The sequence below is a fragment of the Cebidichthys violaceus genome, unplaced genomic scaffold (assembly GCF_023349555.1).
Source record: "Cebidichthys violaceus isolate CVI_PGR_0920_01 unplaced genomic scaffold, fCebVio1.0.p SCAF_14, whole genome shotgun sequence".
In the NCBI taxonomy this organism is placed as follows: Eukaryota; Metazoa; Chordata; class Actinopteri; order Perciformes; family Stichaeidae; genus Cebidichthys; species Cebidichthys violaceus.
Window position 1 is genome coordinate 12,808,862 of NW_027176307.1, and position 22,395 is coordinate 12,831,256.

A 22,395-nucleotide genomic window follows, 5' to 3' on the forward strand; every position below is an offset into this window, starting at 1 on the left:
GGATAGACTAACCGACATCTCACTGTTTCAAGCCCAAATAAATCTGCCGTAGCAGATGAACGCTACATGGCAGACAGCATCTCATCCTCCCCGTGTGATAAAGGAGGCCTGGTGAAACATGAGCAGACAGGAGTACAGACTGGCTGCTTGGTGTTGATTGCAAAAGGTCTGTCAAAGCTAGACCTCCTGAATTCCAATGGTTTCCTCTCTCTCTCTCTCTCTCTACCTCTCTCTCTCCCCCCTCTCTCTCTCTCTCTCTCTCTCTCCCTCTCTCAGCTTCCAGCAGCTGCGCCTCTCATGCCTTTCCTGACGCTGAGCGAAGCCTCCCATACAGATGAGCGCTGGAAGCCACGCACCTCTTGACGTAGCACACAGACCGGCTGCGGTGCCACTCGGTCTCCGTAGCACGTATTGCGCAACGTGACTGATGCTCAACTGGCTTCGCGGCGGGCACATCCGGCTCCCCACCGTCGCGTGAATTCATTAAGAAAGTGGTCTCATAACGCCGAGGCAACAGCGGGCATCGCCGAGGCGCTGTGGAGGAACCATCCGCCGCTCCTCGCCGGACTGGACCCTCCCCTTGTCATTTGCCACCGGGAGAGATGGAGCAGAGCGCGCGGCGTCGGGGTGCAGTCGTGATGTGACTGTGTGAGCGCACGAGCCTCCAACTGTGGTATCGGGATCCTGACGGCCGCCTTACAAGGTGAAAACTGAAAATTTGCGCGCGTGTGTCTTTTTTGTTGTTGTGAATCATGAGGTGATGGCTTCGTTTGACAGCACGCAGTCAACGCAGCAGCTGCATCCGCGGAGCGAGCCTTGACCACAGCTGGATTTTGAGGAGCTATGTCCGTGGGCACCGAGCCTCCGTCTGCCTGTAGTCGACAGCACCAGTGTGCCCCCTCGGTGTGGTGCCTCGGGGGTCTCCGCTAAAGTCCGGGGGACACACAGAGCACCCACCCGGAGTCGAGGAGACGCGGCTGTCTTGTTTTAAGGCCGGGCTTTCTGCAGCCCCACTCCCCCGCGCCTGCTCGCTTCCTCCCCCCCTCCCTCCCTCCCCGCATCCTCCGCGGCGTCTCTGTGCCGCGAGCGCTTCCGCGTCCCGACTACATGGCAGCGGACATCAAAACAATCACAGCCTGAGAGTGTGCTCGCCTCCTGCGGACCGTACATACCTTCGCAGCTAATACCGAGACTAAATTAATCGACGTTGTGGGGTTCGCAGCGGCGCCGTTGTCTATGCGCCTCAGTTACGCCGCCCCGGAAAGGACTTCTTGCCGTTGAGAGGAGGATATGCAGAGATTAACGTGAGAGGATGGATCTAATTATCTGTGTTTTGGGGCTGCTGGCGCTGGTCGTGGAGGGCATCCGTTGCCAGGGAGTGTACGGTGAGTGAATGCAATTATTGCTTCTGCTGAAACCAAAAAACGATCATGACCTTGTAAAGAAAGCAGTGGTCGCTCATACATCGCCACCCTTTTAGACTCACAATGTCCCGTGATAGTCATACCCCCCCCCCCCCCAAAAAAACAAACAAAAAAAAACAAAAACGCAGCATCACCTGGTGTAAGGGGCGCCAAACCAGGTCTGAATGTCATGGAGTGAGAGGCTCCAAATGTTTCCAGCAACCCTGAGGTTATACAGCAGATCGCGTGGGCAGCCAATCATGCACGAGCCCCCCCCCCCCCCCGTCCAATCCATCACTCATGATGGCCGGTGAGCAGGCTAAATTTAGTAGGCTGCGTTCATACATTATGACAGTGGAACCTGGTCGACTTCTCCTCAAGCCTCTCAGACTGGTCACCACACTCACCATACAGGGGGGTTGTTAATTAGCGCTCTAATGGTCGACGTGGCACATTTGTATTTGAATGTCACCATGAGCACCGTAATCTGTTGAGCAGTGGCATTTAGTACGCTCAGTCATGAATTATTTCCATGTGTGGTGGCTCAGTCTGCCTACCTCTTCCTTATGTCTGTCTGTGTGAATGTCTCTCCCTCCCACACACACACACACACACACACACACACACTGAACAGCACATCTTTTTGTGTGTCTCTCTCTGTCTGCTTGTGCAACTGGTGACAGAGATCATGTCTCAAATGAATCTGTATCCTCGCAGCAGCAGCAGCATGCACTGTGAGGACATAATGATTCCTGTGCTGTAAACATGGGGACGCGGAGAAAGCCTTCGAGGTGCGCGGCGTCCCTGACCCGTCGGCGGAGACGGGAGGCTCTTACCGAAGCCGAGGCTGCGCGGGGAGAGCGCGAGGTCAAGTAGAGGCGTGGGGTGGTGCGTTTCAGAGGCCCGTTGCCAAGCACTGGAAAAAAAAGAAGATCTTTGTCGCCATGGTCTCTCTCTCTCTGTGTGTGTGTGTGTGTGTGTGTGTGTGTGTGTGTGTGTGTGTGCGTGCGCGCGCGCGCACAGATGATGTGGCTATGAAAGGTTACCGTGAGCGTGACAGGAGCGGTCATGCTGCTGCACCTGACCAATGATGCGCCAGGATTTTATCTATTCTCTCGCTCGAGACGGAGGAGGTGAACGAGATAATAAATCACAGCACACGTCAGGGCAGCTGTTGCATGGCTGCTCATACATGTGCACTCATATTCCCACATTTCCAACACCTGTTGCAGAGATCTAGATTTTTTTTTTTTTTTTTTTTGCACCTGATCTTTAAACCTCTAAGCACTCATTAGGCTTTAGAGTAAGATTCCTACGTGGGTGTTGTTGTTTGGAGTTAGTGGATTCCTCCAGTTACCCATTTAAGCCCGAGGGCAATAACCTCATCAAACATGGACGTCTCAAGAAATCATTGCCTTTGCTGGATTCGATATCTGTATCTCAGAAATCGCTCTCATTTATATACATGTATTCAGGGGGAGACAGGCATGACGCCAACCATCAAAACCGATCACATGATTGTCAGATCAAAGCTGCGGATTCTTGGTGCGAGCGACGCTGTCCACGCCGCCGCCACAGCAGCAGCAGCAGCAGCAGCAGCAGCAGCAGCCGCGTGCGTGCGAGATGAAGACGCAAAGCTCATTAGAAGGAATCGTATCCCATAATGCTCGATGTGGCGTTGCCATAGAGGTGTGGTGTGTGTGTGTGTGTGTGTGGACCAGTGAGAAGAGACGGGGGGATGTAGCACATGGAGTTATTTGAGCATCTGTTCCTGTGTGTTTTGCATGTTGTGCAGCCTGACAATTCTTTTTGAGCACAGTCCCCCCCCCATCAGTACGGTGTTTCACTTCTTCTACAGTAAGCGTGCTTTTGTCAGGATTTCCATACGTCCTGCTGCTGCTGCTGTATGTTCTGCTGCTGCAAAAGGAAGAGGGCCTGTATAGAGACGGAGAAGCTTTGTGCATCACATCCCTTTATTAACTGGTGAGGAGACGGTGGCTATAGGTCCTGTGTTTAAAGTGCGCTGCACATCTTTAGGGAGCTGTCAAAGGTCAACGTTTATTATTGATACGGCCAAACATCAGCACGCATGCTGTGTTGCCTCCCATTGTATTCACCGGAGGTTTTGATACCCGAAGGAGCGGCGGCGGTGGTGGTGGTGGATTGTGGGGGGGGGGCATTGTGCACCACAGGTGAAAGGCAGTGTGTGTGTGTGGTTGACTAAATCGGGGGCTGTGAGAGGATAATACATAATGGTGCCAGTAACTTTGAAGAGTTCCAAATCAGGTCTTTATAGAGGGCAAGGCCTGAATTCTTTGCTCTGGCCATATCTTTGAAATCGAGGTATTTAAAGTGCTATATATTCTTTTTTCACAGTCAAATCTATTTCAATAATAGCTTTTCTACCACCCGATTCCATCTCTCATTTTCTGCATTCAAAGCCTCGGCTATCACTTTCCTCCCCAGATCTCCAAAAATTGACTCAAGAGCAGATGAATGGGACAGTTTTGCGGGTAAAAAAAAAATAAAAATAAATGTTCACCGATTTATTTTTTATCCCCGAGCATCGAAAAACGTCATCGCGGTCGACTAAATGGAGGAATCATGATGTGGTAATGAAGAAAACACATACTAGTGCGTTAAGTGGTGCTGCCAGAGTCATTAAAGAGGATTGATGAAGGCTACTCATCCCTCCATGACTCCAGGCCACAGAGTGGAAAAAGAGAGACACTACTAAAGTACATCTGCTCCACTCTTTATCTCCTCTTTCTTTTTTTCTTTTACCTCCCTCCTTCCCTCTTTTCTCATCACTTTCACCACACACACACACACACACACACACACACACACACACACACACACACACCCTCCACCAGGAGATTGCTCTATTATCTCAATCTTTAGAGCTCCAATAAGCCAGTGGCTGCTCGAAGCAAATGGAAGCACCTACAAATGATGCTAAATATTCTCAACGTTGCAATTATCTGTAATGTTGCTGACAACCAAGCTTCCTTTTAAATAATACAATGGAGCGTGACACTTCTGATAGCATGGACGTGCTTTTTTTTTTTTGCCCAGCCGGTTGGTTACCTAATCTGGAGATGTACCGCCTTCAGTATGTTCTCTTTGCATCAAAGTCAGTCGGCGACAACCTCCATGGGAAGTGCGCATGTTCCTGATCTCGTTTTGTGTTACGACCACTAAAGAGAAAAAAAAGTTCCAACTGCTCTTTTCTCCCCCATCCCACTTCTCCCTCTCTCTCTTTCTGTCTCTCGCTCCCTCTCGTTTGCATTGAAGTCCAAGCAATTGCTGGGGTTTCTTTTCATGAGCCCCGGTTCAGTCGCTTTGGCTTCTAAGCTATGCAAATGCATTCTGCCAGTGAAACTAAAGCCGTCTTTGTTGGTTCTCAGAGGCCTCCTCCACAGAGTCCTTCATCATTCCCTTGGATCGGGACCCTCACATTTCCCACCGTAATGAGACCACGGATAACTCTATCTCTTCTCCTCCCTACCTCCCTGTCCGTCTCTCTCTCCTCTGCCTGTCTCTCTCTCTCTCCCTCCGCACCCCCCCCCCCTCAAGATCAGCGGAGGGATGTCTACAGTACATGCGCTTCTATCAGAGGCAAATAAGGATATACAGCCGGGGTACTTCGTAGAGGAAGTCATTCGTTGCAGTAGAAGAAAAGAAGGGGCTTCAGATAGCACCAACTTAATCATACTGAATGTCAGTCCTCTTAGGACAGAGTCCTCTGAGACTGCCTCTGAATATACGCTGCGGAGACGATGTTCTAACTTGAAGTCTGAAGCACTCCTGCTGTGCTCAGCATTCACCGGATAATCTTTCACACTTTCACTTTAAATACTCTTAATACAATGCAATTAAGGTGAAACAGCTGTTTTTTCACTGTGGTCAATTTCGGAAAAAACCTAACATCAGGTTCGCTCAAAGAGTACTACAGCAAATTAGTATAGGCACTTATGTTTTTTAAGTGGTCAAATTGAGGCAAAAGAGGCCAGGCTATCCTGAGGTTACATTACCCATAATGCAGCCAATAGCATCATTTCATTTGACCCTCCCTGCCTGCGAAATGTCCACATCTTTCCAACTCCGCACTCATATCTCGGGTATAGATAAGTCAAAATCACTGTGACATCCTCAGGGTTATTTTCTCAGGCTTTACAAAGCCACCGAAGAAATTCTAGAACTATTTCCACGAGCTGAGTCATACGTTCTCATCTGTGTAACATTAGTGAAGTGCCCTTTTAGTTGAGCGCTGTGACTTCCTGCTTAGCGGAGGTCTGAGAGAGGTGTGTGCGAGGTTGTGTGTCTTTGTTGCAGTGGGGGGGGGGAGGAGAGACACTCTCCACTTGCAGTTTTGCCCTCTTTAGCTGCTGTGGAAGATGTAGCTGTGTGTAGTTTGGCTGTAGGCAAAATGGAAAATGGAGCAGTGGGCTTGTACGGGTTTTGAAGCAGGGATTTTAACAGCATTGTCAACCACTGTGATGTCCTCTGCAAGGAAAATAAGCAATTTCATTCCCGTTTCCTTATGCATAGTTCAAAGCAGAGATAGAGTCGTGCGCAGCTGTGATAAATGGAATATATTTTTCTTGATGGTTTGTGTTCCCAAAAAAAAAAAAAAAAGAAAAAAAAAAAGTATAATGTTAGCTTTTGCTACTTTGCAGACATCATGAACAGCTGTAATACCTTTCCTCCTTCTGCTGTGAGGACTTTGGATGAGTTAAGGAACACAATTTACCTTTTGGATCATTCAAGGCCAAATCCCCACCGTGGACCAAAGAAGCTTATTGTAACCTGGCTGGCTGCTTCAACTGTTAAGCCACATCCCCCAAACCCTGAGCTGCTGGTCCCGCTCCGCACAGCGCTGCGGACAGAAAGCTGCTGCTAATGACCTCGTATCAGTCATTCATTAGTCCTGTCCTGGTGCACGACTAGACCGCCCCTTATGTCCCCCGTTTATTTAGACTCAAAATCAATTCTGTCCTCGAAATTAAGTCTAGTAACCGATATTTTCTCCTCTGTCTTCAGACATTCTGACGAAGCGGCCATTCATCATCCGGGGGCATTAAAAACACGATTCAAATCTTAAACGTCAACCTCGGTCCCGCTGATATTACCTTGTACAGCGGCAAGACTTTTATCTGTCGTGATTTCATTTCGTGTGATAGTGTTCATTTCCTCATGTTGCCAGACACAAGGTCCAACCTGAATGAATTAAAGCTACAACATCCCGCTTTAAAGGAACAGTGTGTAGCATTAAAGGGGATCCTATTGGCAAACATAGGACATCATATAAGTACTTTTAATTTAGTGTAGAATGAGCTGACGGAGTTAGACCGCCATGTTTCCACACTAGCCCAGAATGGTCAAACCAAACACTAGCTCTAGAGACCAGTGTTATACTTGAAAGATGAAATGTCAGTAACGAGGCGTCCTGTTGGCGCGCGGGTTGAGGCAAAGCCCGCCGGTTCAAGTCCAACCACGGACCGTAGTGTCATGTCATCCCACACATCTCACCCTCTTCATCACTTCCTGTCTGCTCTCTCCTGCATAAATACTATCCTAATGAATAAAGAAACAACCAAGAAAATATGTTTAAAAAAAGTGTCAGTAGGATAAGCTGCTCACAAAAGACTGTAATTCATAGTCAGACACGCATAATGTCCTGTAGCCTGTACTCAACAGGAGCTGATTCACATCCACTGAGAGTTTATTCGACTCTTGACCTGCATGAATCCTATTTTTCAAATTAGTTTCAGTTTGTAGTTTTGGAACTGACCAAAAAAAAAAAGAGTTTGCTTAAGAGCAAGTGAGGCAGTGCTGCAGTTTAGTTTCATTATTAACAATGCATCTTATTTTATAAAGTCATGCATTATCTTATCTTACCCTAATTAGCACTCTGCCCAGAGAAGTTGAGTTTGAGTGACACCTCCCTCACCCGAGGGGCGGGGCAAGTTGCCTGTTATGATCCCTATCAGTGCACAGAGTTGGGTGAAACGATGTCGTTCCCGGCAGAGCTCCGCCCCAAAGCACCGGGTGAGCTCTAATTAGTCTGAGCAGCCTAATTGAAAACACCTGTTTGATGTGTGCGGAGCCTTTAGATTTGCAAACTAACTACTACAGCTGTCGGATAATTGAAGTGAGTAACAAGTACAATGTTTTTCCTATTGTGAAGTAAGATGGCAATACTGGAACGGAAATACTCAAGTAAAGTACAAGTACCTGAAAACTGTACTTAAGTACGGTACTTGATTAAATGTACAGAAAACAAAAACTAACCAGGAGAGAGACCTGGCTGGAACTCCGATAAAACAAAATTGTAATACCTTATTATAGCGCCACCACATGGTGGATCAGTGCACATTTAGTTGCATAGACAGGCCTGTTTGGGGCGATCAAAAACCAACTCGAGAGTTACAGTTTCAGAGGTAAAGACTTCGGTGAAACAATTAGAATTGTAATTAAAACAATAGAGTATAAACCCCAGGCTTAAGTATTAATCCCTTAGCGGAGTCGGAGCTCTCCTTCTGTGTTTCACTTGTACATTTTCTGCTCAATTTCTAACCATTAACCCGCAGTTAAGTCATAAATTCATTAACATCTCATCATATATTATATATATATATATATATATATATATATATATATATTATATATATATATATATAGATATATATATATATATATATATAGATATATGCTGTGTTGCAGAAATGTGACTAACCGGATGTTTTTCGGTTGATACCACCGCCCCTCCATTTCTTCTAGCGTTCATGCTTTCGCTACATCACGCCTATTACATGCATGAAAGTCCGGCTCCGCTCGTAAATACTGTACATGCCTGTATGTGACGGACAAGACCTGGATGCAGAGCGCGAGGCATGGCGGCTGTATGTGCCTGCATGCTGATAAGAGCAGACCCAAATCCCTTTAGCCAGGTTTTTAATTTGTGCCAAAGAGAAGAAAGACGTACATTTATGCTTTTAGAGGGGCTGAGAGAGACTCGGGCTTCTGTCCTTCTACCTGCTTTATAGCTGATTTAATGACATGTTAATTAATGTAAGACTTAACTGTGTGTTCAAATTCATTTTGTTAAGCGATTATTCACAAAGTGTTAAATCATGGCATCAACTTGCTCATTTATTGATATTAAGCTACTCTTATATAATCCATGAACGCATGCATTAGATATTGATGAGTCATGCGTTAATTTTGCTCTTGATAAACATCAATTGTATACCTCCACAGAGTGTTGCAGATTATTCTTAATGAACGGCAGGATTAGCTGCTGGGATAGATCCCCTTTAAGTGTCTCTGGTGCGTTTCCGTATGTGGAGTTATCATTTCCATGATTGGCATCACTTCAAATCACAGAGAATTATACATGCTAGCCAGCTTCAAAGTGACGCAAGTGATGAAAAGGGGCCTCGTGTTTGAATATGAATGTCTCCTCCTGTCGCCCCTTTTACGCATTTCAGTCAATTGAATTGTCTTTGTTAAGCCAAACTGGCAGGACCTGCATTTACGCACATAAAGTACAAATTACCCGGCGATCCCAATAGGTAGCTGACAGGAGCAACAGGGTGTGCCCTGTTTAGCGAGAACGGTGGAGGAAATAAAGGGAAAAGGGGGGAAAAAAGGAAAAGGATTGGTATGTTTGGCACCCACAAGAGGCTAATGCCAACCTTCAACTATGTCACTTCAGCCCACACAGGCATCCTAAGTGCTGCTCCTGTGAAGTGATGTCTGTTGTCATGGTGACAGTATGTGAGCCTTGCATCGCACGTCCTCCGACTTCCCTGTTTCCTCCCTCCCTCCCCTCCCCTCGCTGCCTACCCACTCGCTCATTCTCTCCTTCCCCTCACATGCCAGGAAATCAATCGCTGAAACAAATGTGAAGTGATTGCAGAAACAAAAGCTCCCTCGCAGCAGCCTTACAATTGTGCACGAGAGCAGATGAGATTCCTGTAAAAAAGAAGAAAAAAAAAAGGGGGGGGGGGGGGGGGGGGGGGGGGGGGGGGGGGGGAGGGGAGGGGGGGAGAGGGATGCATGTAGAAGGTTCGGGGGGGGGGGGGGGGGGAGATGAATGTTGTCTCTTCACAAATCACCACCATTTCACTGCGATGAGGCAACTGCAGGAAGGAAGCCTACTTGTCTTCGTAGCGAATACTGGTTGAGCGTCTCCGACTGGCAGGGACAGTAAGCGTGTTTCCAGTGTGACGCCCTCAGTGGACCCCGGCTCCACAACCAATGCTGAACAGGCAGCCCAGCGGGGGGGGGGGGGGGGCGCACATCGGCCCCTGGATAAGACTACACCGTCACATCAATAACTTCCACCTAGGGCAGCCACCCACACCAATGCTACTAAAAAACACACACACACACACACACACACACACACACACACACAGAGAAATCCATGCTGTTCACCCCGCCCCCCCCCCCCCCCCCCCCTCATCTCTCACATCTAGTCATTCATCCCCCTGCTGGCAAAAGGAAAACTGAATCTCTTGAGTTGTGCTGTGGCTCTGCAGAGGCACTGTGAAATTTTAACACAGATGAACATGCAGTTTGTGTGTGCATGTGTGTATGTGTGTGTGTGTGTGTGTGTGTGCATGTGTGTAGTGTGTGTGTGTGTGTGTGTGTGTGGAAGCATGATAACTCCTTTTCTGTGTGCGTGCATGCTTTTTCCATCTATCTAGGGCAATACTTTGCTGAGATATTAATTTAGCGATGTGCATTCACACACCAGCCCGGCTGAACGCGCCTCAGAGTGCCTTTCGAACATGTGACGCAGTCATTACGTGCATCTTTACGCTCACTAAACCTCCTACCCTTTCTAAAGGGTTATCTTTCTGTCTGCTGAGCCCTTCTTTTTTTTTTCTCTATTATTTGGCTTTCCGTGTATCCCTCAATAGTCTCTAAAAAACCCTATTCTTCTAACAGAAATTCACATTGTAATAGTTAATCTCTTTAGCGTCATTCTCTCTTCATCTCTCCGCCAGACACGGTATATCCCAGAGGCTGCTGCACCCATGGGGATAACCTCAAGCCCGTGTGCTGTCAGTTAATGGCTTCCTATGGCAAAGCAAGTGGAGTTATATCTGGAGTAGGCGAAGCACTTCTCCACTGAGAGTTCAGTGAGCGGAAGAGAGAAATCTAAGGGCCAGATTTAATGCAGATGTTGGCGTTCTCGCCCAGATCCGATTGTCTGCCGTCTGCCTAGTTTCGTCTTCATTCAGGCTGCTGCAGCAAAAAGCTTTGGAGTTCATAGTACCTGGAGTTACACGTATTTACGGAAGTAGACGCAATACACTGATAACAGTCAAAGTCCAGAATCCGGGAAAAAAGCTATTCAGCAGCGTTTCCTCGAGGGTGCAACGCCTTAGAAAATCAAGCTTTTGGCCTTCAGTTATTAGCAATCCAATCTGACCTTTGACCCGGTCTATATGTGTCTGCACAGCTTGAGGTCTTCCTCCTTTTGGAGGTCTTCTCCCTCGCCACAAGCGGCGGAAGTCTCAACCCACGCTTTTTTCGCCTTCAATGAAATCCTCACTTGATTCGGTTCCGTCTGCCCCTGCCTCCACAAAGGCTGGCGTCCACCACTCACGGCACGGGTTGTGAGAGACGAATGAAATCGTTACAATGACACACGTATGCCTGAGCTTCACCAAATGAAGACTTTACATCTTGACACAAGTGCAATTACTGATTAATTAAAAAAAAAATTGCTGTTGCATAAACAAATTGTATTATATGCAGCATGCGATCCGGTAGGAAATCTGATGCTTTTCCGTAATGAATTTTTCCGCGTATCACATCTTGTCATGCTCTGTGTGATGCAGTGAGTTAAGACCATTTATGTCAGAACAAGAAAGGTGTGATAATTATATATATATATATATATATATATATATATATATATATATAAAACGGTGAAATTCAGTGAAAAGCATCGATGCAACACTTGTTTTTTTAAATGTTCCCAGACTGTAAGAACAAAAAAACTCAAATATATATCCATGTGTCGACGGAGAGACGCTCACTTGGCGTCGTCCTTTTCGTCTCGTCTCTCATGTCACTCAGATGTATTTCATCTGAAGATGAGTGAAGCCTAAAGCAGGCCTCCCGAAATGCCACATTCACAGCTCCAGATGACCTCCTGTGCCCTTTTTATTTCCATCTAGCCCGTTACATCGCCTTCATCCTCGCACGCAATATTAGTACTCCTCCGTCCTGGGCGCATACCAAATCCCTCTAAGAGTCATCTCTGCACAGTTAAGGCATCTTAATAATGTTAAGGAATTGGCTGGTTTGGCCTTTCCGGTGACCCTTCATTGGCGTGATTACCTTAAAAAGGTTGCTAAAATATATGTTGGAGTTGGGTTGTAATCATATGTACAGATAGCGTCTATATTTTAGGGCTGTATTCTGGTGTGAAAGGAGAAAGAAGAGAATTATCTGTAGCTTCCCAAAATGATTTTGAACAAAGTGACTAAAACATTACCGGAGACCACGTTCCCCCAAGATGCGAAATTTACCAAAAGCTTTGATTAAAAAAAAATAATAATAATTTGAATACCCCACCTTGAGGTTTGGATTTGTCATGTTGTGGGTATTTACCAAATGTGGAGTAAGTTGCTCTGTAGTGGCACAGGTGATGTACAAATGCGCAGCTATCAGAGATTTGTCAGTTTCAATAAAAGAGAAGTGGTGCTCCGAGCCATTTCACCACGTTATTAAAAGAAATGACAAATCTCGTATAATTAAAAATGTATCGCAAAATCGATTTCATCCTAACGTCTGGCGGAGTATGATTTCCCATTGGCCTTCAGGCCCCCCCGTTTTTAAGGAGAGTCGGAATATTAAAGTTATTAACCTGTGTGGGTAGAAGTAAAAAAAAATAATAAATGAATGCATTAATTCCAGGATGTTGTGTTTTAAATGAGTTTGGTTTGGTGGGTCTACGTGTTTGGGGTGCTGATGTGGGACCATGCAGTTATTAAAGTTTGTTGGCGGGGATATTAAACAGCGAGAAACCAGCTTCTGCCACAGAACAGAGGACTTCAAAACAGCTTTGAAATGCACCAATAAACCTCAACATATTAGTGGATCCTCAGTTCTTCTAGGCTCATCAGAAGAGCCCATGCAAATCCAGTAATAGCTTCACTGAATGCATTAATAATCCTCCCCAAAGAGGTGGAACCTGGGCGGCGTTTCCATATTGCTATCCATATTTATATCATAAGCCACCTATCAGCACACGGTGATCATATTCATGAATTCTGGAGCAGCCGATCCAGCAGAAGCAGAGCGGTGACATTCGGCCTGGGCCCCCTCTGCGGTGAGAGCATCCTGCGGTGGGTGTCTTACATGTCGTGTGTGTGTGTGTGTGTGTGTGTGTGTGTGTGTGTGTGTGGTGTGTGTGGTGTGTGTGTGTGTGCGTGCGGTGCGCGTGGGGCGCCCACGTGCGCATGTGAGACTGTCTGTTTGTGTGCGCATTCCCCACGGATTTCTGTGATGCTACCGTGGTAATTGGATGTGTGGCGCCCACCAAAAATCCCCTTATAGCCCTGGGCAAGCGCTCTTTCAATCCCAGCATGCCTCTGTGGAAAGCACAACCCAAAGTAAGGCTTATTCTTTCAACTGGCAAACATCAAATGGTTCCCTGTTCTCTCCATCACAGCCTCCGTCTCCTCTCTCTCTCTCTCGCTCTCTCCTCTCTCTCTCTCTCTCTCTCTCTCTCTCTCTCTCTCTCTCTCTAGCATCAGAGGAAAGTCCATTAACATGTAATGACTTGACCGTACACATGCGTGGCAGTCGCGGGGAAAAACAAACAAAAAAAAAACATCCAGCTGCTCACCACAGTTTTCCCAGTTTAATAACTGTTGATTTTTTTTCCGCTGATAATTATTTTGGGAGAATCACGAGAAACTGATTGTTCTCTGGTGGAGAGGATACAGCTCAGGGGCAGAGTGTTCGAAAGTGTCAAGAGTGTTAAATTACCCCCGATGTGTGGAGATGTACCTAAAGCCTGGCACAGTGTTGAGCTCTCTGCAGTCTGAATTTAATTAACGTTGGCGTGGCTGTTTGGGAATCACGAAACGGCTATACGGCAAACTTTCATCGTGGAGAAAAAAAAAAAAATAAAATGTCTGCAAGCTGATGCGACAACATTAGCATGTGCATTAACAGGAGAATCAGCAATTAACTGATTCGTATAGTGTCTCATTAGCATACTAAATATCCATTTGGCAATGAGGCTCCTGTGTTTGTGAAGTGGTGGCGTGGCTCGGGAAGCCTTTATGGTTGCTATATTCTAATTCTGCAGCCGCAGTATCTATCAATCTGTCGACTTTATTAATTATTTAATCTATATGGAAGTTAAATTCTTTTAGGGATGGCAATGTGGGCCTCTTGGTCGATTCGGACTGAACTACCAAATCAATTTAGGATGGGTCTGATGGGTCAGCCATGACATTTGGGTAGTCTCACCATGACATTTGGTAGTCTCACCATGACATTTGGTAGTCCTCACCGACTTTTCCTCAGGTCTGAGGATCTGTCCCAACACTTGATGACATTCCCGTTCGCCTCAGCTGCACTTTTAACCTTTTGTCCTCATTGACAAATGCTAACGTGCTAACGCTAGCGGCTCAGCGGCAACATGTTTGTGAGCATGTTAACATTCTAATGTTACTAATGTGACTATTAGTCTTGTTACTTGAGAAAAAGGACTTAAAAACGATAAACCAATTACCATAATTGTCTTTTGGATTAATTTCTCATTGAGCTTTACAATAATCTTCTTCTGCTCCAACAGTCATTTATTCCCTAAAAAGCACCATGGCTGCTTTTAAGTCACTCGTCCTCTTTCTCCTTAGCAGCAGTTGCTATTGTTAATCCCCGGTGCAATGCAGAAGTAATGTGTGACATCTCTACACATCTCTAGGGCTAGCTTTTTTATTTATTTTTTAATTTTAACTAGAAGCCTCATTAATAATGCATGACAAAGAGAGGGTCAGAATGAGGTTCCTTACTTCAGAGGATGCTTGTTTAGGAGATTTGATCTTAACCGCGGGTGAGTATTAAGTCTTCACAGCGATATACCTCAAAGCATGCAGCCGCAATATGAGCGCCAAAAAACGCAAGGACACGCCGCTGGACCACGTCTTGTTGAAACTATCATGGTTTCTCCAGCTGCCAGTGTCTGACATGGTGTATGTGTCAATGTTTGTGCCTCCGTCTGTGTGGATCGAAATGTGTGTGTGTGTGTCTGCTGGCATTTGTATGCGTTGGATGCCTCAGGCTCTCTCGTTCCAGCGGTCTCACCTCCCGCTGAATCGCACGCTGCAATGGGCAGAAAGAAAAGGGAGGAGGACGAAGACTCTCCTCTCCTTCCTCTGCTGTTTATCTCCTTTTGATTCCTCACTGGATATTTCCCTGACCTTGTTTTGGAAAGTTGCGTAACGCGTTGCTGGAGGTTTGGGTGGAAGGCAACGGGGTGCGGAGGCAGCGGGGGTGGAGGCGGGACACTGATCTAAACTGTGATGACAGCTTAGGCTCTCTTCCTCTCACCTCCTCCGCGCTCTTGAGGGGAGGCGAGAGTGTGGCGACAGAGAAAGGAACCTTAAAGACAGCGAGGGGATTTCGCCATCGCCACGGACGCGGTTCACGGCGACGCGAGTGAATAAAAGAGCGCTCTCTGAACCGTGCGCTTCATTCACACGTGGATGGAACGGGTCACACTCGCATGGGTTTGCTTTCTGTTCCTGTATGTTTGTACTCCCCTTGCTGTCTCACAGCACACACACACACACACACACACACACACACACACACACACACACACACATGCAGTGAGAACAAGAGGGAGAAGGCCTCTGACTCATTTATTTCACCATTAAGTGGCTTGTTGTACATGTTCCCAGGTTAATTTTTTTTGCTGCAGCGGAAGTGGGAGGCGGCCGTGATGATAACGTCATTAAAACGCCAAAAAGGTGAACAGCAGTGGGAGTTACTCACCGCCTTGTCTGATGACATAATATGTAAAACGCACTAACTTATGACATTAAACTGCATGGTCATACATGACTCTGCTGCAATAGAGAGCGCTGCTGTAGGCTTCTGAGCTTGTTGGAAGAGGCTTGATATTGGAAGCTTTATGGAAGCAATAGTAATAAAACCCTCTGACAAGTAATTTGTAAACACTTATTAGCATGCATATAGTGGAATACTGGCTCTTTATTAGTCATTATAAAGCACTTATTAATGCCTTATTCTGCATGACCAAATTCTACAACTACAAGGCCGTTTAATGCAAGTTTTCCACTAAATAATATCCTAATTAGTGCTTATAGTTTCCTGTGCCGATTTAAAGCGTTTTTAATCCACTCTGCTAAGCCCGCCTTGTCCACCGGTATCAGTTCATTTACACAACATTGGTAAGACTCCTCCATATCTGTGCTCACTGCTCAGTATCTCCAACATATGTTGTTTTATTGCTCTAGCTGTATCTACGTTTCCACTGTCTCGTATCGACTTTCCTTCTGTCGTTGTAAATGAGAATTGCTTCTCATTGACTTATCTAGTTAACGTTAAATAGAGGTCAAATAAAATAGATCGCAATCTATAAAAAAAAAAAATTAGGGCCTTATAAGTGGAAGTACCACAAGAATGGTCGTTCTCCCTTAATAGCATTTAACACGTAGTCTTTCTTATGTAAAATTACAAGTGTCCACATAAGTCTAACTCTGAGTATGTTCCCCGTTCTAAAGCGGTCTTGCTCATAACTCAGTAGTTTATATTTACTCATACAGGTTCTCCTTACTCAAGTCGGTGCTCAGTTTATCTTCCCATTCAGCGGGGAGAAGAACCGGATCGGCACGAGTAGAAGCCTTGAGTGAACTTTAAAAAGTCTTTCCATAGATTTGTCTGAAGAAGTCTGTCTCTGTTCTTCTACCGCTGAATTCAAATAGGACCTGTGCATCTTAATAGATACAAAAAAAAAAAACCTCCAAACGCTGTAAGATAAAAGAAGCAAATTCAATGGGCCGTATTCTGACCTGGAACAGTAAGCAGCCGTTAATACTCACTGGTACAAAAAGGCTATTGTTGCACATGTTGCTTTTAAAAGGTATTGAAGTCAAACCAACACCCGTTGAGATCAACAGATCAAGCTCTTTGTGTTAATAAGCCAAGAGTTCTTTGCTGCATTTGAATGGGACATATTTGCATTCTGTGCCGTGTCGTTTACGGTATTATGATGTTTTGTTTTATTTTTTATTCTGGATGAACGCTCAGACGGACCATTAATGGTTCTTCCGTAGGTTTACGAGTCCTCTTAATGCACCCGCAGCCGACATTACCCCATCGATAGCATCAGTGTGCCGTCACGCGCGCGCCGACACGTGGCTGCTGTGGGCTCCTGCGTGTTTTATTGGTATACAGGGAAATACGCTGTTGGATCTATTTACATAATGGGAGGTCTGAGGCGGCTCCCCTCGAACGGAGGTTAACCGGTTCTCCGCCTCCACCGCGTCGTGTGCGACGATGAAACGGGAGGGCCGTTTAAAGGTCATTACGCATCAACTTTGATTTTACATCCAATCGTTAGATCACGTAGCGTTGTGTGTTAAAAGGGACGCGTTGTTGTTGTTGTTGTTGTTGAGTTTTTACCGGGCCTGGGAGATTTTTGGTAGTAATGAGATTCAGCTCTCGCCCTGGCGATGCTCGCCACGGCGTCCCGTAAACAAAGTCCAGGATCCAGCAGTGCTCTCCTCATTTGTTGGTTTCGCCGCAGGGGTGCCAGCTCTTTAAAGAGAATGAAATCTTTCAGCGAGATAAAGGTCACACGGAGCTCACTTAAGAGCACCCTGCCTTGTTCTGTTGCTTGTTTTGCAGGCTTACGGTGCAAAAAAAAAGAAAAAGAAGTAGGGACAGAAGGAGAACGAGCTCCACAGGATGGTAATTTTTAATGAGGGTTGTTTTTTTTTGTTTTTCAGTGGCTGCACATGATTCTCAGCAGTGGATATATATATATATATATATTACGCAGAAGGGTAAAAAGTCAATTTCCTCAACAACTAGCTCCTTGGTAACGTGATATGACCGCTCAATTTACATACGTGAAGAGAAGAAAGGAGATTCTCTATCGGCTCTGTGTTTATCTTCCTCAGCGGTGTGCTGAATCTGGGGCTTATTTCCTCCTCCTGGTTGGCTTTACTTCCTCTATCATTTCCTGTTTCTTCATTTTTTTTTTTTTATCATCCTGAAGCCAAAGTGCACAATGTAAGCAACGGCTCCTTTGACTGGGATTCTGATGGAAAGTATTAGCAAGCGTGGAGAGGAGAGGAGGCTCAGTGGGGAGAAGATTAAATTATCTCCTTTGAAGGTGTGCTGGTGCTTTCATGAGACAGAGGCCATTATTAATATGCAGTGACACATGCATACATCCAAAATGATCTGGGCGCTTCGTCATGGATCATAAAATTCCCCAAGGTGCCTTTCGCTCATCGCATACTGAGAGACGCCACCGCATCTCGTATGAATCACAGCGGCTCCGCCGGGATATATGGAACGATGGCAGCCGAGACAGACAAGAGGGGGAAATGGCTCTTATGTCTTATTAGATTGCCCAGACAAAATTATATTAGTTTTGAGCGATTTTGATTCCGTCGCAGGCCGCTATGGCGCTCCGTCCGCGGGTGACAGGAGGGCCGATTGGCTGGCGAAAGGTCAAATGGGTCACGTAAGCTCCTGTCAGTCTGCAGCGCGGTGAGTTCATCGTCTGATTTGTTGCCGACACTTAAGCGCTGGTGTGCCGAAATGGACTTAATGCTATACGTTTCTTTTTCCGACAGATATTAGACGGTATGGCGTGCTGTTCTCTAGTTATTCTAATGAGCTAAAGGCAGACGGGTTCAACCAGCTCTGTGGGATAATTTGCCTGTCGCAGCGTGACAGCGAGATAATACCTGTCTGGGATCTCGACTCTTACCCTCCCGGTGGCTCCATAGAAGCCCTCTTTACAACGCGGCGCTCACTTTATCCTTCTGATGTTTGACTCCAACGAATAAGTTTCGCCCACGTCGCGCTCATTATACGACTGGACGGAGGCGTCAACAACGCCAAGGCGGAGGGTTACACATATCTACGGAGCAAACGGTCATCGACTGTGTAATTGGAATTTCTACCCTTTTATTCCTCCCCCCCCCCCCCCCCCCCCCCCAGTAGATAGCCCCAAATGAGCCGTCATCCATGATTGATTTTCACATTCCAGGAAAAGCCTACTTTGACTAAGCGCTGACTATTGGAGGGGCTCTGTCGTGCCCGTGGCGTGGAGCGGGGCGCCGTTAAGTACGGCGCAGGAAACAGGCTGGGCTTCGGCGCTCTCGAGCATAACATGTAATGTACATGCAGATAGGAACACATCCCGTTACGTGCAACGTGGCAATAAACTGTAATGCATAAGGCCATAAAAGCCTTTATGATCTGCAAACTTAGCTGACTGCAACGTTCTCCTGCTGGAAGTGTCGGTGTTAAGGCGGGGCGGCTCTGAATGCCTCACAGCTGTGTTGGAGACATCTTTACATGGTTTGACTTTTATGTGTTTATGCCGCGGCATGTAACTCCATGTGATGGCGTATGAAATAATAAGTGATCTGCTGACAACGTAATTACAAGCCTGTTGTGTGGCAAAGTTACAATTCCTTTATACACCGACAGCGCATTAAACTTCACTTTATCTGCTTGTAGTTTCACTTCAGTTTGCCAATGATTTTAGCGTCTTTCTGGTGTTTTACATAGTTGGTCTTTCAGTTCCAAAGAAATTCACATTTACTACGCATGTGGCTTTGTTGGCCACATGCCTAATTGGTGAAACAGAGGTTTGCCTTGCTGGGAAAGACTTGCCTTTTGGGGTAGTAGGAGTTTTCTTTATTAATTGGACCCGTGAACTGGTGGCAAGCCATCGCCACTTGTGCAAAAATGCGAAGCTGGTCAGTGGGTGTGGCATGGTGGCTTTCGTGGTGTGACGGGCCAGCCTTTTTCTCCCATGGCTTCTTTTCATCTCATGTCCTCTACTGCTCACCAGAGATCCTGAACGCTAATTCCAAATGAGTCAATTTAACGCAATGATGGTTGGAGATAATCAACAATTATGTGTATAAATTGCATAATTCTTGAGCGTTTTTTTTCCTCTCTCTGCTGGGCTTGACCGGAGATAATTCAGCAATCTCATTCCCTGTTCAACTCGCTGCTGTGTCCCGGTAGCAGCTAGGTGCTTGGCCTTGCGTGGACATTTCTAAACTTTGACTAACAGTGTACAACAACCAGACCTCCTCCCGCTCGACCCTTTAGGCTTCATGACCGGACATTGATTTACTCCCTCTGTGTTTTCCGGCTGGACGATCGTGGGCAAAGGCACTTATTTCAATTACACCGTGAAATGGAGTGAATCCAAAAATGTGATTCTCCGTGGCGGCGGATCCTCTCATGCCTTCGCATACCGCCCACGCACATGCCCAGGTATGCACGTGCAGACACAGATTTAGAGCCGCGGGGGGAGGGGGGGGGGGGGGGGGGGGGGGGGGGATGACATGGCACAATCGGGCTCAGTTTACCGTGCGTGAAATGAACAAAACGGACATATGCTCCTCCTGCAGCGGGTGTGTGGCGTGGTTTGGTCTGCTCGAGCCTCCAACATGTGACGGCCTTCTCAACGCGACCAAACAAAAGGGAGTTTGTTCCGCTCTGTAAGACTGCACTTTGTGCTCTAATCCGGGTGTGTGTCATGGGTATATGACTGAATGATGTAGCTGAAGTAAAATTGGTAGTTTTGTTCCAATTCTCTCATTCACAGAGTGACTTCTAAATGCAGGCTTACCGGCGGCTAACGTTAGCAAGTCAGTGGATAAAACGCACAACATTAGAATAAGACGACTTCGGAAGAATCAGGGTTTCATCTCTCCTCTTTTTCGTAGACGTTAACCACCTTCCGGATCAGTCTGTCCACTGAACGGCGAGAGCCAAACTGAGGCTGTCCCACCATCTTAACTCCTGGCAAGACGACGAGCCGACCCAAAGATACTCCCATACACTTTGTGTTCCATTACTGGAACGTGTTAGAACGTTGTGCGCCGCTGCCGAACACAGGAAATTAAAAAAATAAATCTATAAAGAGACACTCTACAAGTGACCTAAGAATGCTTTTAATCAAAGTGCAGCGTCTGGTTCATACATTCCAGGACGCATAACTGTCTCAACACAGAGCCAGACACATAAGGTCCATATACTGTAGGTGTCCCAAGGGTATGTGTGAGTGGATATCTAGTCCTCCTAGTACATGTCCTTTTATACCTAAAGAGAGAGAGAGAGAGAAGTACTCATATCTTCCCTGCTCCAGGCTACTTGCTTCCTGAGGCCCTTTAGGTGTCTGTCATGGCCTGCAGGGCAAAGTCCTGCATTATGAATGCACGAGTGGAGGTCAGGGACAACAAATCAGAATATGGTTTTTGCCAGCAGGGACCCTGAGGGTCTGCTTTAATGACCCATAACCAGGTACTGTTTATAAGTAGAGCGGGATACGACGGTGCGGAGATTGGTGGGTGAAAGAATGTAGCATCCGGATGACATCAGACTTGATTGATTTAAAGACTCTGCGTATCGATCTGTTGTATTATAAATGGTTTAGGATACAGGAGAGACGCACATTTCCGCCTTTACTTAGAGCTGAAAAATAACACCTTAGATTGAATGATCATAAATCAAAAGGCTCTAAATTGGCACTCAAGTAATTCAGCGTCACCTCTTTGTTCTTATTTCAATGATTTAAAGTGGCCCAGACGCTCTTAGCCAAAAATAAAATGTAACCGCTGAAGGATATGAATCATTTCGTGGGTGTGATCTTACGTCCCGGCGAGGCCCGCTGTCATTTGTAATATAGAAAGTTGCAGACCTGCCAGGTATTTTACACTCATCTCATCTGTGATAGCGCCGGTATGTCTTTCTTCCTCTCCCCTGGTATTTAGATTAATGCGAAGAATGAAAGAAAACAATGAGGACTTTAAATCGGGGCTGGCAAGAGCGACAAAAGTACAAGCTTCAGTAGAAGAACAGAGGTAGCGTGCTGATGGGTATGGATGCCGTCCCGTAGAGCGGTGGTTCTTCTCAACCTTTTACAGTCGCGATCCTCCCAGAATGATCAGGTTGGTGAATCCTCTGATTAATAAATGAAAACAGATTTATTTTATTTTTTTTCTCTCCAACCTTTTATTTTAGGATTTTCAAAATGAGGCAAAGACTCACATCATTACATAATCAGTACATCATTTGAACAAATCTGCCCTGATTACCCTCACAAATACACAGAGAAACAAAACAAAAACAAATCATAGTAAAATAAAACACATATACACAGCGATAGGAGTACACACTACACTCCAGTACACTTGAGGTACACTAGTACAGGGCTCCACATTCTGACAAATGCATCTAAAGTCACATTCACACCTCTCTCATCCACACATCATGTTGGTAGAATAGGTTTTCTTGATACAGCCATACCAAACGCCTTCTGTATTAGTATGTAACGCACTCATGACACCTAAGACGGGGACTAGTGGCGAGCGGTCCAGTCCTTCCCGAGGGCTTTAGATAAACTTTCAAATACACTCTTCCAATAACTGAACACTTCCAGACTTGTCCAAAAAGAACAATGTCCCCGTCTGTCTCGGTTACAGAGGGAAGGACGGCGTATAATCTGTCTCTGGAGCGGTATAGCCGATGCACCGTTTTGAATCGTGTCACATTGTGCCTGGAGTTAATTTAACATTTATGCACAATTTCAAGGCTTTCCTCCCCAAAAATCTCATTATCTATCCCTCACCCCAGATCCGTCTCCTAATTCTGCTGGAGTGCGCGCTACTGTTAACGTCAACACGTCGCCGTACGGCTCGACGGAGGTAGGAGACTG

General features: G+C 46.1%; 1 protein-coding gene across 1 annotated transcript in view; it reads left to right on the forward strand.

Annotated features, from left to right (window-relative positions):
• The first annotated feature begins 348 nt into the window (after nucleotides 1-348).
• LOC137871232 (MAM domain-containing glycosylphosphatidylinositol anchor protein 2-like) overlaps nucleotides 349-22,395 on the forward strand; it is a 161,335-nt gene continuing 139,288 nt past the window's right edge. The window contains 1 exon segment of the mRNA XM_068708952.1: nucleotides 349-1,385. Within this exon segment, the coding sequence (XP_068565053.1) occupies nucleotides 1,313-1,385 (73 nt within the window). The 5' untranslated portion in view covers nucleotides 349-1,312.